This window comes from Entelurus aequoreus, linkage group LG27 (genome assembly GCF_033978785.1).
Source record: "Entelurus aequoreus isolate RoL-2023_Sb linkage group LG27, RoL_Eaeq_v1.1, whole genome shotgun sequence".
Lineage (NCBI taxonomy): Eukaryota > Metazoa > Chordata > Actinopteri > Syngnathiformes > Syngnathidae > Entelurus > Entelurus aequoreus.
In genome coordinates, this window is record NC_084757.1 from 1,509,537 (window position 1) to 1,533,266 (window position 23,730).

General features: G+C 38.5%; 1 protein-coding gene across 3 annotated transcripts in view; it reads left to right on the forward strand.

Moving 5' to 3' along the window:
- Positions 1–23,730, forward strand: part of inpp5d (inositol polyphosphate-5-phosphatase D) — a 70,935-nt gene that overhangs the window by 17,120 nt on the left and 30,085 nt on the right. The window contains exons 6-11 of one of the 3 annotated variants that reach the window (XM_062039462.1): positions 419–559; positions 632–722; positions 791–868; positions 939–1,016; positions 2,959–3,082; positions 5,834–5,940. In XM_062039462.1, coding sequence (XP_061895446.1) covers positions 419–559; positions 632–722; positions 791–868; positions 939–1,016; positions 2,959–3,082; positions 5,834–5,940 — 619 coding nt within the window. Of the gene's footprint in view, positions 1–418; positions 560–626; positions 1,017–2,958; positions 3,083–5,833; positions 5,941–23,730 lie in introns of all 3 variants that reach the window. The other 2 variants (XM_062039461.1, XM_062039460.1) reach the window with 2 other exon arrangements.

Here is a 23,730-nt window from a genome sequence, read left to right on the forward strand (position 1 = left end):
TATGCTACCTGTTCGCGTTTTAACATGTTAATGTTTTATGCTAGCATTTAGCTAATTTTCTTGATATAAATCGTGGCTTTTGTCGGTTGGCGCCATCTTGCAAGTATGGTAATGTTTGCCATTTTGGCATGCTAACAATTCAGTTCAACGTAGCGCATTTTGTACGTTTAATCCTAAAAAATAATGGATTTTGATCGGTATGCTACCTGTTCGCGTTTTAACATGTTAATGTTTTATGCTAGCATTTAGCTAATTTTCTTGATAAAAACCTACAAATCCTGGATTTTGTTGGTTGGCGCCATCTTGCATGTATGCTAATGTTTGCCATGTTAGCATGCTAACGTTACATTTTAGCTAAAGTATGGATTTTTGCTATTATACCGACAGGGTTATGTGTGATACCTTTCCAAATTTCCAGGATAGCAGAGGAGCAACAAGCGCTGATCCTGGACTACTTCAGGACCTCGGTGTGTCTGGACGCTGAACAAGTACAGAACGGGAACCACAACCTCCCTGGACTCAAGAAGCTGACCACGGCCATCTGCAAGAACCTGAACGGGTACGCTAACAGTTTTAGCACGTGTCGCAGGGGTAATGAGACGTCTTCCTCCTTTTTTTTTGCCGAGGTTAGTGAAATCTCCCGCGTCCTGCCAGCCCTGGAGGTTTGCCAGAGAGCGTTGGACCAGCAACCCTGGCCAGGGACGGGACCGCCTCCGAGACAAGTACTGGGGCACGTCGGATCTGGTGATTCCTTCCAGAAGGAAAACGTTGGTCTTTTTTTCCTTTCCAGATTCCGGCAGATTGCGGCCAGTCTGTGTCCATCAGGCTGGAACATCTCAACAAAGTCCTCTACTCCCTGGAGGAGAAGGTACGTCCTTCCCAGTCTGGGCTGGAATCTCACCAGGGTCTCAGTCCATGGACCACTTCTGTCCTTTCAGGCCAAAAACGCTGTCTTTGACTCCGTGGGCTACGAGGGAGGCCACAAAAAGTCGCTCATCCCGCCTGTTGTCTTTGAGGTAGGTCCTCCACGCAAGCTAGCGTGCTAGCTAGCGTGCTAGCGTGCTAGCTAGCTAGCGGCTAACGTCTCTTCCCAGTGCGAAGACGCTAATCCTCGCCTCCGTGGTGGCAAACAAAGCATGTTTGACTTGTCTCCATCCCGCGAGTGTGCTACTCGTTCCCATTATAACAGGCTAACATTAGCAGGCTAACATTAGCATGCTAATGTTTGTGGTAGCTTTTTAGCTTCAATCAACCCCCGGACCAGAGGAGTTTTCTAGTTGATATTGTTACACCGTCATCCGGTGTTTTTGTCTGATTATAGTTGTGTTGAAAAAAAATGTAAATGTTCAGTACATTCACGACATTGCTAGGTGCTAGTATGCTAACAATTAGCATGTTAGCATGTTAGCTATTTGACTCCAATCTAAATACAAATATCTACATGGCATGGCGTAGGAACACGATAGGACCGCCTTATTTAATAATAATAATAATAATAATAATAATAATAATAATAATAGTAATAATAATAATAATAATGGATTTTATTTGTAAAAACACTTTACATTGAGCAAACAACCTCAAAGTGCTACAGTGTATTCAAAAATAAAAAGATAATAAAAATAGATTAAAAAAAATAAAAACTAGAACAGCCTAATAGCTAGAACTAACACGCATATATCTAAAAAAAAAAGGATTTTTAAGCCTTTTTTTAAAAGTATCCACAGTCTGCGGTGCCCTCAGGTGGTCAGGGAGAGCGTTCCACAGACTGGGAGCGGCGGAGCAGAAAGCCCGGTCTCCCGTTGTTCGTAGCGTTGTCCTTCGGAGGTTGGAGGACAAAGCTTATTTCGTCCCGATCTGTTCAGGTGCTAGCATGCTAACAATTAGCATGTTAGCATGCTAGCTATTTGGCTCCAATCTAAATACAAATATCTACATGGCATGGCGTAGGAACACGATAGGACCGCCTTATTTAATAATAATAATAATAATAATAATAATAATAATAATAATGGATTTCATTTGTAAAAACACTTTACATTGAGCAAACAACCTCAAAGTGCTACAGTGTATTCAAAAATAAAAAGATAATAAAAATAGATTAAAAAAAATAAAAACTAGAACAGCCTAATAGCTAGAACTAACACGCATATATCTAAAAAAAAAAAAAAGAAGCTTTTTTTTAAAAGAAGGGTTTTTAAGCCTTTTTTTAAAAGTATCCACAGTCTGTGGTGCCCTCAGGTGGTCAGGGAGAGCGTTCCACAGACTGTGAGCGGCGGAGCAGAAAGCCCGGTCTCCCGTTGTTCGTAGCTTTGTCCTTCGGAGGTTGGAGGACAAAGCTTATTTCGCCCGATCTGTTCAGGTGCTAGCATGCTAACAATTAGCATGTTAGCATCTTAGCTATTTGGCTCCAATCTAAATACAAATATCTACATGGCATGGCGTAGGAACACGATGGGACCGCCTTATTTAATAATAATAATAATAATAATAATAATAATAATAATGGATTTTATTTGTAAAAACACTTTACATTGAGCAAACAACCTCAAAGTGCTACAGTGTATTCAAAAATAAAAAGATAATAAAAATAGATTAAAAAAAATAAAAACTAGTACAGCCTAATAGCTAGAACTGACACGCATATATCTAAAAAAAAAAAAAAAAAGAAGCTTTTTTTTAAAAGAAGGGGTTTTTAAGCCTTTTTTTAAAAGTATCCACAGTCTGTGGTGCCCTCAGGTGGTCAGGGAGAGCGTTCCACAGACAGAAAGCCCGGTCTCCTATTGTTCGTAGCTTTGTCCTCGGAGGTTGGAGGATCTGTTCAGGTGCTAGCATGCTAACATCAGCATTCTAATGTTGTTGTTTTTTTGCTAGCATTTTAGCTCATTTCGTAGTTTTTTTTTTGCAGTGATAGAAATCATCGGCCACACCTTATTTTCATCCTCTTTCCCACGGAAGGTCAAGCAAGAATCTCTTGGAATTTCCACCAAGATGTTCATGAAAGTGGACGTCGAGGGCGGCAAGCTGCACATCACCAAGTTAAAGGACGGACCTGACGACAAATACTTTGTACACGATAAAAGTAAGGACTCGTTTTGTTTTTTATCCACCCGCGCTTTTGTTCTTTAACCTGATCTGGACCAAGTCGCCAACTTTAAAAGTGCAGGGTACAACTTGAGGAGGTGTAACGTTAGCACGCTAGCTTTTTTAAGCTAATTCTATTTGTTTACACCTAGAAATTGTGGCTTTTGATACTGGACACGTCTTAAAAGTATGTTCAATGTTAGCATGCTAACATTTTATTACCTAATTTTATTCATTTGAACGTAAAAACCATTTATTTCGATACTCGGCGCCATCTTAAAAGGATGCTAACTTTTCCGATGTTATCATGCTAACATTTCATGCCTGTATTCTAGCTAATTGTATTCACTTTAATCAAAAAATCACATATTTTTACACTTGGCGCAATCTGAAAAGTACGCTAACTTTTCCGATGTTATAATGCTAACGTTAGCATGCTAACATTTTATTGCCTAATTTTATTCATTTGAATGTCAAAGTCATTTATTTTGATACTCGGCGCCATCTTAAAAGTATGCTAACTTTTCCGACGTTATCATGCCAACATTTCATGCCTGTATTCTAGCTAATCGTATTAATTTTAATCAAAAATCACAAATTTTTACACTCGGCGCCATCTTAAAAGGATGCTAACTTTTCCGACGTTATCATGCTAACATTTCATGCCTGTATTCTAGCTAATTGTATTCACTTTAATCAAAAAATCACATATTTTTACACTTGGCGCAATCTGAAAAGTACGCTAACTTTTCCGATGTTATAATGCTAACGTTAGCATGCTAACATTTTATTGCCTAATTTTATTCATTTGAATGTAAAAGTCATTTATTTTGATACTCGGCGCCATCTTAAAAGTATGCTAACTTTTCCAACATTATCATGCTAACATTTCATGCCTGTATTCTAGCTAATCGTATTAATCTTAATCAAAAATCACACATTTTTACACTTGGCGCAATCTTAAAAGTATGCTAACTTTTCCGATGTTATCACGCTAACATTTAATGCCTGTATTCTAGCTAAATATATACAATTTAATCAAAAATCACATATTTTTACACTTGGCGCAATCTGAAAAGTACGCTAACTTTTCCGATGTTATAATGCTAACGTTAGCATGCTAACATTTTATTGCCTAATTTTATTCATTTGAATGTAAAAGTCATTTATTTTGATACTCGGCGCCATCTTAAAAGGATGCTAACTTTTCCAACATTATCATGCTAACATTTCATGCCTGTATTCTAGCTAATCGTATTAATCTTAATCAAAAATCACAAATTTTTACACTTGGCGCAATCTTAAAAGTACGCTAACTTTTCCAATGTTATAATGCTAACATTAGCATGCTAACATTTCACACAATGCAATATCACGATACAAGTAAGGACTTACTTGGTTGATCTGGACCAAGTGTTGTAATGCTAACGTTAGCATGCTAACATTTTATTCCCTAATTTTATTCATTTGAACGTAAAAATCATTTATTTTGATACTCGGCGCCATCTTAAAAGTATGCTAACTTTTCCGACGTTATCATGCTAACATTTCATGCCTGTATTCTAGCTAATCGTATTAATTTTAATCAAAAATCACAAATTTTTACACTTGGCGCAATCTTAAAAGTATGCTAACTTTTCCGATGTTATCACGCTAACATTTAATGCCTGTATTCTAGCTAAATATATACAATTTAATCAAAAATCACATATTTTTACACTTGGCGCAAACTTAAAAGTACGCTAACTTTTCCAATGTTATAATGCTAACATTAGCATGCTAACATTTCACACAATGCAATATCACGATACAAGTAAGGACTTACTTGGTTGATCTGGACCAAGTGTTGTAATGCTAACGTTAGCATGCTAACATTTTATTGCCTAATTTTATTCATTTGAACGTAAAAATCATTTATTTTGATACTCGGCGCCATCTTAAAAGTATGCTAACTTTTCCGACGTTATCATGCTAACATTTCATGCCTGTATTCTAGCTAATCGTATTAATTTTAATCAAAAATCACACATTTTTACACTTGGCGCAATCTTAAAAGTATGCTAACTTTTCCGATGTTATCACGCTAACATTTAATGCCTGTATTCTAGCTAAATATATACAATTTAATCAAAAATCACATATTTTTACACTTGGCGCAAACTTAAAAGTACGCTAACTTTTCCGATGTTATAATGCTAACATTAGCATGCTAATGTTTCACACAATGCAATATCACGATACAAGTAAGGACTTACTTGGTTGATCTGGACCAAGTAACTTTACAAGTGCAGAATACAACCTAAAAAGGTGTAACATTAGTATGCTAACATTTGATGCTAGATTTTTTTCAATTCTATTTGTTTAAACCTAAAAATAGGCTAGGCTACAGGCTACGAGGAGCTAGCAGCTACACACGATAGCACACACGCTAGACATACGCAATAATCATTGAAAAATATTGCAGTGTAAAAACAGCACATTTGTCAATATAAATAAGTATTAAATAATTATAGTTGTTTATTAGGACGTTTCCAGTAACAAGCGTGTCCGCATCATCCAACCTACTGCGTCATGGGTAAGAATGGGTATTGTTTACATTCGAACCAATACATTACGTCGGCACCGGTGCCATTTTTTGACCCGGCTTCCAGCGCCTTCCCTAATGGCCTGTATTGTTAGCCGCCTCTTGCTAGCAGTTTTTCCACGTTGGCTGACGTGACTGACTCTGCCTCCCGGGGTCCTCCCGCAGTCCGGCAGCTGGTGAAGTCCCAGAAGATGCACGCCAAGCTGGTCATCGTGGTGGAGACGGAGAAGGAGAAGATCCTGCGCAGGGAGTTTGTCTTCGACAACGCCAAGGTGGGGCCCCTACTTGACTTTGTTTACCATGGAGGGCCACAATAAATGACCGGAATGTGTCATTCCAATTGGACTCCAACACATCAATGTTATTAAATGTCATTCATTTAATGTTAAATGATTTCAAGCCGCCATTGTTTGGATTTATGCTTTATTATTATTATTCTTGCATCTTGTTGTGCCGCCTTGAAAACTGTCTTGTATTAGTTTCAACATGCTAACGTTAGCATGCTAATGTTTTATTCTGGCTTTTTTCATCTGTTTAAACCTAAAGATTATGGCTTGATACTAGAAACCACCTTAGCAGTTTGTTAAATGATTAAATGTTAGCATTCTAACCTTTTTTTTTTATGCATTAGCATTTTAGCTCATTTTATTTATTTGAACCTAAAAACCATAGCCTAAAACTAGACATCATCTTAGCATTATGTTAAATTATTTAATGTTAGCATCCTAATATTTTATGCATTAGCATTTTAACACTTTTATAGGGTTGAACCTAAAAATCATGGCTTTTGATACTAGCAACCATCATAACATTAAGTTAAAGTATCCAACGTTAGCATCCTAACATTTTATGCATTAGCATTTTAGCAAAAATGTATTTGTTTAAACCCCAAAATCATGGCTTGATACTAGATACCATCGTAGCATTATGTTAAATTATCCAATGTTAGCATCCTAACATTTTATGCATTAGCATTTTAGCAAAAATGTATTTGTTTAAACCCCAAAATCATGGCTTGATACTAGAAACCATCGTGGCGTTATGTTAAATTATCCAATGTTAGCATCCTAACATTTTATGCATTAGCATTTTAGCTAATTTTATTTGCTTAACCCCAAAAATCATGGCCTGATACTAGACACTATCTTAGCAGTATGTTAATATATTTAATGTTAGCATCCTAACATTTTATGCATTAGCATTTTAACACATTTTATAGGGTTGGACCTAAAAATCATGGCTTTTGATACTAGAAACCATCTTAACATTATGTTAAAGTATCCAACGTTAGCATCCTAACATTTTATGCATTAGCATTTTAGCAAAATGTATTTGTTTGAACCCCAAAATCATGGCCTGATACTAGAAATCATCTTAGCATTATGTTAAATTATTTAATGTTAGCATCCTAACATTTTATGCATTAGCATTTTAGCTAATTTTATTCGTTTGAACCTGAAAATCATGGCTTGATACTAGAAAACATCGTAGCGTTATGTTAAATTATCCAATGTTAGCATGCTAACATTTTATGCGTTAGCATTTTAGCTCATTTTATTTATTTAAACCTAAAAATCATAGCCTGATACTAGACACCATCTTAGCATTATGTTAAATTATTTAATGTTAGCATCCTAACATTTTATGCATTAACATTTTAACACATTTTATAGGGTTGGACCTAAAAATCATGGCTTTTGATACTAGAAACCCTCTTAACATTAAGTTAAATTATCCAACGTTAGCATCTTAACATTTTATGCATTAGCATTTTAGCAAAAATGTATTTGTTTGAACCCCAAAATCATGGCCTGATACTAGAAACCATCTTAGCATTATGTTAAATTATTTAATGTTAGCATCCTAACATTTTATGCATTAGCATTTTAGCTAATTTTATTCGTTTGAACCTGAAAATCATGGCTTGATACTAGAAACCATTGTAGCATTATGTTAAATTATCCAATGTTAGCATCCTAACATTTTATGCATTAGCATTTTAGCTAATTTTATTTGCTTAACCCCAAAAATCATGGCCTGATACTAGACACTATCTTAGCAGTATGTTAATGTATTTAATGTTAGCATCCTAACATTTTATGCATTAGCATTTTAACAAATTTTATAGGTTTAAACCTAAAAATCATGGCTTTTGATACTAGAAACCATCTTTACATTAAGTTAAAGTATCCAACGTTAGCATCCTAACATTTTATGCATTAGCATTTTAACAAAAATGTATTTGTTTAAACCCCAAAATCATGGCCTGATACTAGAAACCATCTTAGCATTATGTTAAATTATTTAATGTTAGCATCCTAACATTTTATGCATTAGCATTTTAGCTAATTTTATCCGTTTGAACCTGAAAATCATGGCTTGATACTAGAAACCATTGTAGCATTATGTTAAATTATCCAATGTTAGCATCCTAACATTTTATGCATTAGCATTTTAGCTAATTTTATTTGCTTAACCCCAAAAATCATGGCCTGATACTAGACACTATCTTAGCAGTATGTTAATGTATTTAATGTTAGCATCCTAACATTTTATGCATTAGCATTTTAACAAATGTTATAGGTTTGAACCTAAAAATCATGGCTTTTGATACTAGAAACCATCTTTACATTAAGTTAAAGTATCCAACGTTAGCATCCTAATATTTTATGCATTAGCATTTTAGCAAAAATGTATTTGTTTGAACCCCAAAATCATGGCCTGATACTAGAAACCATCTTAGCATTATGTTAAATTATCTAATGTTAGCATCCTTACATTTTATGCATTAGCATTTTAGCTAATTTTATTCGTTTGAACCTAAAAATCATGGCTTTTGATACTAGAAACCATCTTAACATTAAGTTAAAGTATCTAACATTTTATGCATTAGCATTTTAGCAAAATGTATTTGTTTAAACCCCAAAATCATGGCTTGATACTAGAAACCATCGTAGCATTATGTTAAATTATTTAATGTTAGCATCCTAACATTTTATGCATTAGCATTTTAGCTAATTTTATTTGCTTAACCCCAAAAATCATGGCCTGATACTAGACATCATCTTAGCAGTATGTTAATATATTTAATGTTAGCATCCTAACATTTTATGCATTAGCATTTTAACACATTTTATAGGGTTGGACCTAAAAATCATGGCTTTTGATACTAGAAACCATCTTAGCATTATGTTAAAGTATCCAACGTTAGCATCCTAACATTTTATGCATTAGCATTTTAGCAAAATGTATTTGTTTGAACCCCAAAATCATGGCCTGATACTAGAAATCGTCTTAGCATTATGTTAAATTATTTAATGTTAGCATCCTAACATTTTATGCATTAGCATTTTAGCTAATTTTATTCGTTTGAACCTGAAAATCATGGCCTGATACTAGAAACCATCTTAGCGTTATGTTAAATTATCCAATGTTAGCATCCTAACATTTTATGTATTAGCATTTTAGCTAATTTTATTTACTTAACCCCAAAAATCATGGCCTGATACTAGACACCATCTTAGCAGTATGTTAATATATTTAATGTTAGCATCCTAATATTTTATGCATTAGCATTTTAACAAATTTTATAGGTTTGAACCTAAAAATCATGGCTTTTGATACTAGAAACCATCTTTACATTAAAGTAAAGTATCCAACGTTAGCATCCTAACATTTTATGCATTAGCATTTTAGCAAAAATGTATTTGTTTGAACCCCAAAATCATGGCTTGATACTAGATACCATCGTAGCATTATGTTAAATTATCCAATGTTAGCATCCTAACATTTTATGCATGAGCATTTTAGCTAATTTTATTTGCTTAACCCCAAAAATCATGGCCTAAAACTAGACACTATCTTAGCAGTATGTTAATATATTTAATGTTAGCATCCTAACATTTTATGCATTAACATTTTAACACATTTTATAGGGTTGGACCTAAAAATCATGGCTTTTGATACTAGAAACCATCTTTACATTAAAGTAAAGTATCCAACGTTAGCATCCTAACATTTTATGCATTAGCATTTTAGCAAAAATTTATTTGTTTGAACCCCAAAATCATGGCCTGATACTAGAAACCATCTTAGCATTATGTTAAATTATTTAATGTTAGCATCCTTACATTTTATGCATTAGCATTTTAGCTAATTTTATTCGTTTGAACCTGAAAATCATGGCTTGATACTAGAAACCATCTTAGCGTTATGTTAAATTATCCAATGTTAGCATCCTAACATTTTATGTATTAGCATTTTAGCTAATTTTATTTGCTTAACCCCAAAAATCATGCCCTGATACTAGACACTATCTTAGCAGTATGTTAATGTATCCAACGTTAGCATCCTAATATTTTATGCATTAGCATTTTAACAAATTTTATAGGTTTAAACCTAAAAATCATGGCTTTTGATAGTAGAAACCATCTTTACATTAAGTTAAGGTATCCAACATTAGCATCCTAACATTTTATGCGTTAGCATTTTAGCTCATTTTATTTATTTAAACCTAAAAATCATGGCCTTATACTAGACACCATCTTAGCAGTATATTCAATTTTTTTAAATTTTTAATTTAAACTTAAAAATCATGCCTTGATACTAGACATCATCTTAGCATTATGTTAAATTATTTTAATGTTAGCATCCTAACATTTTATGCATTAGCATTTTAGCAAAATGTATTTGTTTAAACCCCAAAATCATGGCCTGATACTAGATAGCATTATGTTAAATTATCTAACGTTAGCATCCTAACATTTTATGCATTAGCATTTTAGCTCATTTTATTTGTTTGAACCTGAAAATCATGGCTTGATATTAGACACCATCGTAGCATTATGTTAAATTATTTAATGTTAGCATCCTAACATTTTATGCATTAGCATTTTAACACATTTTATAGGGTTAAACCTAAAAATCATGGCTTTTGATACTAGACATCATCTTAGCATTATGTTAAATTATTCAATGTTAGCATCCTAACATTTTATGCATTAGCATTTTAGCTCATTTTATTCGTTTGAACCTAAAAATCATTGATTTTAATACTTGGCGCCCTTTTAAAAGTATGCTAACTTTTCCGATGTTATCATGCTAATGTAGCGCTTCAGTCTTAATTTACCTAGAGTGAGTTTTAAAGAAGCTAATACGTCTGCACCATAGGTGGATTAATGACCGGGCCTACCGGGCCCAGGCCCAGGGGGCCAGAGGCCCCAAGGGGCCAGGCCAACTTGGCCCCGCGGCCGCGACCCAAGCAAAACTACTTTTGCAAAAATAATAATCTTAAGCCCCAAGGGGCCAGGCCAACTTGGCCCCGCGGCCATGATCCATAGAGGGTAAGAGGCCCCAAGGGGCCAGGTCAACTTGGCCCCGCGGCCGCGACTCACAGAGGGCCAGAGGCCCCAAGGGGCCAGGCCAACATGGCCCCGCGGCCATGATCCATAGACGGTCAGAGGCCCCAAGGGGCCAGGCCAACTTGGCCCCGCGGCCACGATCCATAGAGGGTCAGAGGCCCCAGGGGGCCAGGTCAACTTGGCCCCGCGGCCACGATCCATAGACGGTCAGAGGCCCCAAGGGGCCAGGCCAACTTGGCCCCGCGGCCACGACCCACAGAAGGCCAGAGGCCCCAAAGTGCCAGGCCAACTTGGCCCCGCGGCCGCGAGCCACAGAAGGCCAGAGGCCCCAAGGGGCCAGGTCAACTTGGCCCCGCGGCCACGATCCATAGAGGGTAAGAGGCCCCAAGGGGCCAGGTCAACTTGGCCCCGCGGCCGCGACCCACAGAGGGCCTGAGGTCCTAAGGGGTCAGGCCAACTTGGCCCCGCGGCCATGATCCATAGAGGGCCAGAGGCCCCGAGGGGTCAGGCCAACTTGGCCCCGATCCATAGAGGGTCAGAGGCCCCAAGGGGCCAGGCCAACTTGGCCCCGCGGCCACGACCCACAGAGGCCCCAAGGGGCCAGGCAAAATTGGCCCCGCGGCCATGATCCACAGAGGGCCAGAGGCTCTCAATCATTATTATCAAAGCTAATTCTCAAATTGGATGGATCACACAACCTCACTCACATATTCTTTATCAATTATTAAAGGTTGTTTCTGAATTTTGATCACAGAACTTAATGCAAATATTCTTGATTGATTGACAAAGCTCATTCTCAAATTTTGATTACACAACCTTACTCTGACAAATTATCATTATCAAAAAGCTCTATCTCGAATTTGGATCACAGAATCTCACTCAAGTATTCTTAGCTGTGCCCCTCCCCCATCAAGTCTTTCATAAACCGGTCTGTTCTTTTAGAATCTCCTCATTTGGTATTTTGAACTCGTGAGAGACTGCTCAAAATTTGGTTTCCTTTCCCTCAGTTCAGACTCAGAGATAATTTGAAATCATTCAACAAGAAGTTTAACGCGCGCACACACACACACACACACACTTGAGTTGAGCATTACTTGGAAATTCTTATATTTTCCATTTTGCTGTTATTATCAGCATCTTCCCATTTTGTCCTTTTCTTTCGAGAAAGTTTACAGTCTGACATTTGTCACTGCTGTCAGTTAATAACTTTTTGGTCTTTGACCCATTTTGTCATTTTCTCGATTCGATCGTCACTGACCACTCTCTCCTGTCTGGCAGACATCGTTGCTGCCATCATAGCTAGCAAGCTGCCTGCAGCGGGTCATCCCTATGTTCCCCGTCCCTATGTTACCCGGGTCCTATGTTCCCCTCTACCGGGGAACTAAGGACCCTTTTTAAAAAAAAGGGTTCTATGTTCCCCGCTGCGGGGAACGTACAACACTTTTTCCAGAAAAGGGTTCTATGTTCCCCGCTGCTTCCAATGCGCGACTAAGTAAGACGCACGCAGACACGCATGACAGAGACGCGTTTAAGTTGTCGAAGGAAGGAAGTTCGCGTTTGAGTTGCTCTATCTGCTGCCGCACGCCCTGTGACAGGTTAGGTTTAGGGATGGTTTTGGTCAGGGCACAATTTCGCCAAAAAAGTGCTCCACAACGCCCTGTGACAGGTTAGGTTTAGGGATAGTTTTGGTCAGGGCACAATTTCGCCAAAAAAAAGTGCTCCACAACGCCCTGTGACAGGTTAGGTTTAGGGATGGTTTTGGTCAGGGCACAATTTCGCAATTTCGCCAGATACAATGCAGGGAACATAGGACCCTTTTTTAGAAAAAGGGTCCTAAGTTCCCCGGTCGCATACAAAGACCCAGGAACAACCGGGGAACATAGGACCCGGGGAACATAGGACCCGGGGAACATAGGCACGCTCCCGCCTGCAGATAGCAACATTTTGGTGTCCTTTGGGAAAATATTTAGAAAGAAGACAAAAGTACACACAGTTGTACAACTATTATCTTTATGATCTTTTTTTTGTTAGTTTCTCTGTTACTGTGTGTGGCCAATTAAGCGACTTTTGGCCATACCTGGCTGGTGACATTTAGCGACTTTCTGGTTGATGTTAAGATTAATAATAGCAACAGTTCTCTTCATCTTAATGCAATTTATTGTGTCTGTCTCTCCACATTTTGCCATTAGGTACTTTGAGCTCTTGTTGGCCAGTCACTCTAAGGTACATTGTTGCTGCCATCATAGCTAGCAAGCTGCCTGCAGATAGCGACATTTTGGTGTCCTTTGAGAAATATTAAGAAAGAAGACAAAAGTACAAGACATTGTACGATTACTATCTTTTTAAAATTATTTGTTTCACTGTGTGATTGACCGACTTTGCCGCTAGATTTCGCGTCTTTTGGCCATACCTGGCTAGCGACTAAAAACATCATTTAGCGACTTTTTGGTTGTGAAGATAAGTGGTAAAAGCAGATCTTCCTGTTGGTCTTCCCACATTTTGCCATTTGGTACTTTGCACTCTTCTTGGTCACTCCAAGGCATTTGTCCCTGCCTTCAGCTAGTCACTTGGCTCTTTTGGAATATATTTCACTGTAATTGGCTCTCTCTCTCTCTTTCTCCTCAGTACAAATCAGCCTGTTCCCTTGCCATTCATCACTGACCACTCTGCTCTCCTGTCTGTCAAGACATTATTGCTGCTTGCAGATAGCTTGGGGTCCTTAGAGAAAATATCAGAAGAGAAAAGTACACAATTATCTTAATTATCTTTTTTATTCAGTCAGTCCTTCAGTGAGTCCCAGTGTGTTGGCGATTAAGCAACGTTGGCATTCAATTAGCGACTTTTGGCCATACATGGCTGGCGACTCAAAAAACTAGAAAAAAAGTACAAAAAGTTGTACAATTAATATCTTTATTATCCTTAATTCCCCTGAATCCTAGAGTGTGTTGCAATTAAGCAACTTTGCTGCTAGGTTTAGCGACTCTTGTTTTGGGCATACCTGGCTAGCGACTACAAACATTATTCAGCAACTTTTTGGCTGTTAAGATTAACGTTAATAAATTAAATCCTAATACAATTTATTGTGTTGGTCTCGCCATCTTGCTATTAGGTACTTTGAATTCTTGTTGGTCTCTGCTAAGGTATCTGGCTGTTGTCTTTGCCTTCAGTTAGTCACTTGGCTCTGGAATATATTTAACTGTACTTGGCTCTCTCTTTCTCCTCAGTACAAATCAGTCTGTTCCCTTGCCATTTAGACATTTTCTTGATTGGATCATCACTGACCACTCTGCTCTCCTGCTGTCTATCAGACATTGTTGCTCCCATCATAGCTAGCAAGCTGCCTTGGTGTCCTTTGTGAAAATATTTAGATAGAAGACTAAAGTGCACAAAGGTGTACAATTATTATCTTTTCAAAATATTTGTTTCACTGTCAGTGTGATTGACCGACTTTGCCGCTAGATTTCGCGTCTTTTGGCCATACCTGGCTAGCGACTGAAAACATCATTTAGCAACTTTTTGGTTGTGAAGATAAGAGGTAAAAGCAGATCTGCCTGTTGGTCTTTCCACATTTTGCCATTTGGTACTTTGCACTCTTGTTGGTCACTCCAAGGCATTTGTCCCTGCCTTCAGCTAGTCACTTGGCTCTTTTGGAATATATTTCACTGTAATTGGCTCTCTCTCTCTTTCTCCTCAGTACAAATCAGTCTGTTCCCTTGCCATTTAGACATTTTCTTGATTCGATCATCACTGACCACTCTGCTCTCCTGCTGTCTATCAGACGAATCAGTTGATTCTCTGCTCTCAATTGTCTATGCTAGTAAGCTGTTATTCTCTGCTTTGGAGTGTTGATGCTGGGTTGCTAGTTTTCTAAATCACCTCACACACTTGAAGGAAGCAGCACCGATCATAAACACACAAACAAACTCACACACACACACACACACACACACACACACACACACACACACACACATAGTTGGTTTATCTGCTGTGATAGGCAAAGAGCCAATGTGCAAAGAAAGAAGGGAAATATGGATCATAAACGTTTAAGTGGAGGAGCTAGAAAAAAAATTCAGCAAGAAAAGAAAAAAAAGGAATCAGTTTTACTTGAGAGTGTTCCAAATATCTCCAGCTTCTTCAGTACAAAGACATCTGCTGAAAGCAATTCTATAAATGCTACTGCAAATTCAGCTAAGGTTAGCAATGCACCTGAGCTAGCATGTAGCTCCCAAGATCCTGAGACCACTACAAGTGTAGACACTGAACCAAATGCTTCTGATGCTTATGATTCAACCAATTCAGCAGTAGCCAGTTGCTCGGATGAATGTGAGGTCACTGCACCTCTGGACAGCATAGAAAATGAGCTGAATCTTTCTTCAACACCATCTACAGTGACAACTCTACCTAGTGATCCCGCTAAATGGGCTGAGACCCTCACTGAGTCAATGAAGGAAGTTCTTATTCAAAGAGGTGCAAAATCATTTCACAACCATCACAGCCATTATCCAGCTTCTGTGAGGAACAGTGGGCTAGGAGGCAAAACCCGATGCCTAAACAATGAACATTTTACTTCACACTTGCCCAATGGACAACGAGTACAAAGAGAGTGGCTGATGTACTCTCCCTCTACTGGTAATGTTTACTGCTTTGCATGCAAACTGTTTTCCCCAAAAACGCATTCTTTTGTGACAGGCTATTGTGATTGGAAACACTCAGAAAGATTTGGTGAACATGAGCGAAGTGCTGAGCACATAACCTGCATGCAAGCAGTCTTGAACCGCGCCAAAGGTGCCACAGTTGATGCAGACCTGTTCAAACAGTTTCAGGCAGAGAGCAGCTATTGGAGGCAGGTGTTACAAAGAGTTGTTGCAGTCATTAAATTCCTTGCAGAAAGGGGCCTTGCATTTAGGGGTAAAAATGAATCGTTAGGGTCTCCTCTCAATGGGAACTACCTTGGTATTCTGGAGGTCCTGGCTGAATTTGATCCCTTTCTAAAGGATCACATCAGAAAGTTTGGGCAGATGGGTCGAGGTAATACCTCATATCTGTCCTCCACCATTTGTGAGGAATTCATTGAATTGATGGGTGCAAAAACCAAACAGGCTATAGCAGATGAACTGCAAGCAAGCAAATACTACTCTATCATTGTGGATTCAACCCCAGATTTATCTCATGTGGACCAATTGACATTCATATTCCGTTTTGTTAGCAAAGAGGGCAGTGTTGTTGAACGCTTTGTGGGTTTTGAGCCCATTACTAGCCATACAGGTGAAAGTTTGGCTAACTGTGTCATGTCTGTGTTGGAAAATCTAGGGTTAGAGCTGTCAAATTGCAGGGGGCAGGCTTATGATAATGCCAGCAACATGTCAGGGAGGTATAATGGGTTGCAGGCTCACTTAAAGAAAAGCAACCCATTAATACACTATATTCCATGTGCAGCTCACTCTTTGAATTTGGTGGGAGTCAACAGCATTGACAGATGTGGAAATGAAGTCTCTAAGTATTTTGACTTGATTCAGTCTATTTACAACTTCACAACTGCATCCACACACCGATGGGACAGGGTATTTGGCAATTCCAACATAGATCTCACACTTAAAGCTTTATCCAACACGCGTTGGAGTTGCCGTGCAGAATCTACCAAAGCACTGTGGCAGAACTACAGTAAAATAAAAGCAGCACTACAGGTTATTTCCACTGATGACACAGAGAAACGAGACACACGAACTGAAGCTGACAGTCTAGTGCGGAAGCTGGATTCACTTGAGATGGCCTTCATGGCAGGCTTTTGGGACACTGTTCTGTCCAGATTTCAGGCCACAAGTCTGCAACTTCAAAAAGCAGACATGGACCTTGGTACAGCAGTTAGATTGCTGGAATCTCTGCGCACCTTTGTTCTCTCCCAAAGAGATCTATTTGATCATTTTGAGCAGAAAGCCTTAAACATGTTGGGTGGCACCCCATCTTACAGGGCTGAACGGACGAGGAAACGTAAAAAGTTTGCTGATGAATCAGCATCCCCAGATGTTGTGCTTGAGGGAAGGCAACTGTTTCAAATAGAGACATTTATTGCCTCTATTGATCAACTGAGTTCAAGCCTTAATCACCGTCTGGAGGCCTACAAACATCTGAACAATTTGTTCAGTGTCCTTTTCTCTTTGGATACAGAGTCCAATGCTTCAGTCCTTCACAAGGCCAAGATTCTCACTGAATCATACCCATCTGACCTCAATGAAAGTCTTGGACAGGAGCTTATACAGTTCAAATCTTTTATACAGCTCAACAACACTGATGAGGAGAGGACCCCTTCAGGACTGCTCAAAACAATAATACATTTTGGACTACAGCCTACGTTTCCTAATACATACATTGCGCTACAGATTTCTCTCACTCTACCGGTCAGTAACTGTGAGGGAGAACGCTCATTCTCTCTTTTGTCAAGAGTAAAAAATGAGCTGCGCACAAGAATGACTCAGAAAAGATTAAATGCGTTATCTCTAATGGCAATTGAGAGTGAGCTGACAAGAGAGTTGGACTTCAATGATGTGGTGGATGATTTTGCAAAATTGAAAGCACGAAAGAAACCCCTTGCTTAAAGGTGCACTGTGTAAGATTTTTAGGTTATTTCCAGAATTCACCCATTCACTAATGTTAGGCTACCTGTTTTCATGAATACTTACCACCACCATAAAATTCTAAGTATCCATTATGACTTGGAGAATTGCACTTTTGCCATTTCTGGGAAGTGTCACCTGGATTGTGAAGATAGGATTGACTTTAGGCAGAAGCTTGGTGCTTTCTCTGGCAAACTGAACCTCAAGCTTCATTCTCTGCAGCTTTGCATTCTTGTGCAGACTTTCATCCACAAGGAACTTTTCAACTTCCCCACTATCGTGAAGGGGCCATCAAAAGATTTCAGTGTGTCCAGCATGTCTAGTCTCCTTTCTTTGAGCCATCTCTTGTTTCTCATCTGCCCTACTCTCGAATTTTGCCTTCATGAATTTACTCCAGTTGAGTTCAACCTCCCTTTTTGCTTGTGCTGCTGCCTTGAAACCTCTGAAGCTCCTGGCTCTTCTGTAAAATTATTGACCTATTGACTGCGTTCAGTGTGCCCAACTTCTTCAGTTTGTAGTCCACCTTGCCACATTGTCTCTCCATCCCAATGTTGTGCACAGGGGTGCCATCAATGTTACTAGCCTGTTCACTGACAGGGTCCATTGGGAAGGTCTCCTCATCCATCCTCTGCCTGGCCAGGACAGTCTTCAGATGGGGCAGCATGAGATCTGTCAGCTGCTTCACTTCATCCAAGTATTCGGCAGCCACGTCTGACACTGAGTTCAGGACATGTCCAGTGCCTGTCCAGCCACTATAGCATTCTTGGAAATGGGCTATCTTGACCTGCATGCAGCCCTTGTACCATGAACTGGCCTACACCTTTCTTTGTGGTGCTCTCCGATGCATGTTATCATTTTACCTTTCTCCTTCTCCTCAAGCTTAACCACAAATAGATACAGACTTTGAGCCTCAATTTGCTGCACAGCTGCCGTTATGCCAAAGTGTTTTCCTAAGATATTATTTTATTTTTAATGATAGAAGGGAGGAAAAGGGGGCAAAAATCATGTCCGATTTAGTTTTTTGGGTGGGGTGGGGGGTTTATTTCATGATAGCTACCAACTTCCAATACATAATATCTCTCAAATGACCCAATGCACCATCACTGAAGTGGGCGTAATCATTTTCCAAAATGTTTATTTTTAGGCCATTTATCCCCTCCCCCTGTGTCTGTGTGAAACCTGTGCTTGTCAGTGTCTGTGTGGTATACCTAATAGTGTGTGTGCAGTATGTGCACTCTTCTGTACAGTACAGTGTGCATGTCTGTTCACAGTATACAGTATTTCTTGCATAGTGCGTGCGTGTGTGTGCGCCCACACGCGCGGGGGGTTGAGGGGCCAAGACCATGTCAGGCCCAGGGGGCCAAAATTTCTTAATCCGCCCCTGGTCTGCACCCATTTTTTTGTCTGCAATGAATTTTTTTTACACTGAATTTTTACCACATAATTGTTTACGCTGAATTTTGCTACACTGATTTTTTTTTTACACTTAATTTAAATAATTAAACAAATTAAATTAACCTATTTATGTAATTTAATTCCGATCAATAATGAATGAATAAACACATTTAAATCATTATTTAAAATGTTTTTTAAATGATATCTTTTTAGCTCATTTGGCAGGAATACACCTCAGAGTGGAATATTTTGTTACGTCACACGTGCTAACTGTTAGCATTCTCACGTTAGCCTGATAGCTTTTTAGCTAATTCGTCAGGAATACACCTCAGTGTCGAATATTTTGATACTTCACAAGTGCTAACTGTTAGCATGCTCACGCTAGCATTTTAGCTCATTTGACAGGAATACACATCTTAGCTGAATATTTTTATACTTCACACATGCTAACTGTTAGCATTGTAGCTTTTTAGCTAATTTGGCAGGAATACACCTCAGAGTCGAATATTTTGTTACTAACTAACTGTTAGCATGCTCACATTAGCATGATAACTTTTTACCCAATTTGGCATGAATACATCTAAGTGTCGAATATTTTGATACTTTAAACATGCTAACTGTTAGCATGCTCATATTAGCATGTTATATTTTTTGCTAATCTGGCAAGAAGACACCTCAGGATCGAAAATGTTGATACTTTATACGTGCAAACTATTAGCATGCTCACGTTAGCATGATATATTTTGAGCTCATTTGGCGGGAATACACCTTAGAGTTGAATATTTTGATACGTCACACTGTTAGCATGCTCATGTTAGCATTATAGCTTTTTAGCTCATTTAGCAGGAATACACCTCAGTGTCGAATATTTTGATAACTTCACACATGCTAACTGTTAGCATGCTCACGTTAGCATTATAGCTGATTTGACAGGATTACACATCATAGGGGAATATTTTGATACTTCACACATGCTAACTGTTAGCATGCTCACGTTAGCATTGTAGCTTTTTAGCTCATTTGGCAGGAATACACCTCAGCATCAAATATATTGCTACGTCACACGTGCTAACTGTTAGCATGCTCACGTTAGCATGATATCTTTTTGGCTAATTTGGCAGGAATACACCTCAGTGTCGAATATTTTGATACTTCACACATGCTAACTGTTAGCATGTTCACGCTAGCATTTTAGCTCATTTGACAGGAATACACATCATAGCTGAATATTTGTATACTTCACATGCGCTAACTGTTAGCATGCTCACATTAGCATGCTCACATTAGCATGATATCTTTTTAGCTAATTTGGCAGGAATGCACCTCAGAGTTGAATATTTTTGACACGTCACACTGTTAGCATGCTTAGGCTAGCATTATAGCTTTTTCAGCTCATTTGGCAGGAATACACCTCAGAGTTGAATATTTTGTTACTTCACACATGCTAACTGTTAGCATGCTCACATTAGTATGATCTTTTTTAGCTAATTTAGCAGGAATACACCTCAGTGTCGAATATTTTGATACTTCACACATGCTAACTGTTAGCATGCTCACGTTAGCATTATAGCTGATTTGACAGGAATACACATCATAGCGGAATATTTTTATACTTCACACATGCTAACTGTTAGCGTGCTCACGTTAGCATTGTAGCTTTTTAGCTCATTTGGCAGGAATACACCTCAGCATCAAAAATAGTGTTACGTCACACGTGCTAACTGTTAGCATGCTCACGTTAGCATGATATCTTTTTGGCTAATTTGGCAGGAATACACCTAAGTGTCGAATATTTTGAAACTTCACACATGCTAACTGTTAGCATGTTCACGCTAGCATTTTAGCTCATTTGACAGGAATGCACATCATAGCTGAATATTTTTATACTTCACATGCGCTAACTGTTAGCATGCTCACGTTAGCATGATATATTTTTAGCTAATTTGGCAGGAATGCACCTCAGAGTTGAATATTTTTGACACGTCACACTGTTAGCATGCTCACATTAGCATGATAGCTTTTCAGCTCATTTGGCAGGAATACACCTCAGAGTCGAAAATGTTGATACGTTATACGTGCTAACTATTAGCATGCTCACGTTAGCATGATATATTTTTAGCTCATTTGGCGGGAATACACCTCAGAGTTCAATATTTTGATACGTCACACTGTTAGCATGCTCACGTTAGCATTATAGCTTTTTCGCTAATTTGGCAGTAGTACACCTCAGTGTCGAATATTTTGATACTTCACACATGCTAACTGTTAGCATGCTCACGTTAGCATTATAGCTGATTTGACAGGATTACACATCATAGGGGAATATTTTTATACTTCACACATGCTAACTGTTAGCATGCTCACGTTAGCATTGTAGCTTTTTAGCTCATTTGGCAGGAATACACCTCAGCATCAAATATATTGCTACGTCACACGTGCTAACTGTTAGCATGCTCACGTTAGCATGATATCTTTTTGGCTAATTTGGCAGGAATACACATCATAGCTGAATATTTTTATACTTCACATGCGCTAACTGTTAGCATGCTCACGTTAGCATGATATCTTTTTAGCTCATTTGGCAGGAATGCACCTCAGAGTTGAATATTTTTGATACGTCACACTGTTAGCATGCTCACATTAGCATGATAGCTTTTTCAGCACATTTGGCAGGAATACACCTCAGAGTCGAAAATGTTGATACGTTATACGTGCTAACTATTAGCATGCTCACGTTAGCATGATATATATTTTTAGCTCATTTGGCGGGAATACACCTCAGAGTTGAATATTTTGATACGTCACACTTTTAGCATGCTCACGTTAGCATTATAGCTTTTTAGCTCATTTAGCAGGAATACACCTCAGTGTCAAATATTTTGATACTTCACACATGCTAACTGTTAGCATGCTCACGTTAGCATTATAGCTGATTTGACAGGAATACACATCATAGCGGAATATTTTTATACTTCACACATGCTAACTGTTAGCATGCTCATGTTAGCATTGTAGCTTTTTAGCTCATTTGGCAGGAGTACACCTCAGAGTCGAATATTTTGATACTTCACACATGCTAACTGTTAGCATGCTCACGTTAGCGTGATATCTTTTTAGCCAATTTTGCAGGAATACACCTTAGAGTTGAATATTTTTATACTTCACACATGCGCTAACTGTTAGCATGCTCACGTTAGCATTTTAGCTCATTCGACAGGAATACACATCATAGCGGAATATTTTGATACTTCACACATGCTAACTGTTAGCATGCTCATGTTAGCATTTTAGCTCATTTGACAGGAATACACATCATAGCGGAATATTTTTATACTTCACACATGCTAACTGTTAGCATGCTCACATTAGCATGATATCTTTTTAGCTCATTTGGCAGGAGTACACCTCAGAGTCGAATATTTTGTTACTTCACACATGCTAACTGTTAGCATGCTCACATTAGCATGATAGCTTTTTCAGCTCATTTGGCAGGAATACACCTCAGAGTTGAATATTTTGATACGTCACACTGTTAGCATGCTCACGTTAGCATTATAGCTTTTTAGCTCATTTAGCAGGAATACACCTCAGTGTCGAATATTTTGATACTTCACACATGCTAACTGTTAGCATGCTCACGTTAGCATTGTAGCTTTTTAGCTCATTTGGCAGGAGTACACCTCAGAGTCGAATATTTTGATACTTCACACATGCTAGCTGTTAGCATGCCCACGTTAGCGTGATATCTTTTTAGCCAATTTTGCAGGAATACACCTTAGAGTTGAATATTTTTATACTTCACACATGCGCTAACTGTTAGCATGCTCACGTTAGCATTTTAGCTCATTCGACAGGAATACACATCATAGCGCAATATTTTGATACTTCACACATGCTAACTGTTAGCATGCCCACGTTAGCGTGATATCTTTTTAGCCAATTTTGCAGGAATACACCTTAGAGTTGAATATTTTTATACTTCACACATGCGCTAACTGTTAGCATGCTCACGTTAGCATTTTAGCTCATTCGACAGGAATACACATCATAGCGCAATATTTTGATACTTCACACATGCTAACTGTTAGCATGCTCACGTTAGCATTGTAGCTTTTTAGCTCATTTGGCAGGAGTACACCTCAGAGTCGAATATTTTGATACTTCACACATGCTAACTGTTAGCATGCTCACATTAGCGTGATATCTTTTTAGCTAATTTTGCAGGAATACACCTTAGAGTTGAATATTTTTATACTTCACACATGCGCTAACTGGTAGCATGCTCACGTTAGCATTTTAGCTCATTCGACAGGAATACACATCATAGCGGAATATTTTGATACTTCACACATGCTAACTGTTAGCATGCTCACGCTAGCATTATAGCTGATTTGACAGGAATACACATCATAGCGGAATATTTTTGTACTTCACACATGCTAACTGTTAGCATGCTCACATTAGCATGATATCTTTTTAGCTCATTTGGCAGGAGTACACCTCAGAGTCGAATATTTTGTTACTTCACACATGCTAACTGTTAGCATGCTCACATTAGCATGATAGCTTTTTCAGCTCATTTGGCAGGAATACACCTCAGAGTTGAATATTTTGATACGTCACACTGTTAGCATGCTCACGTTTGCATTATAGCTTTTTAGCTCATTTAGCAGGAATACACCTCAGTGTCAAA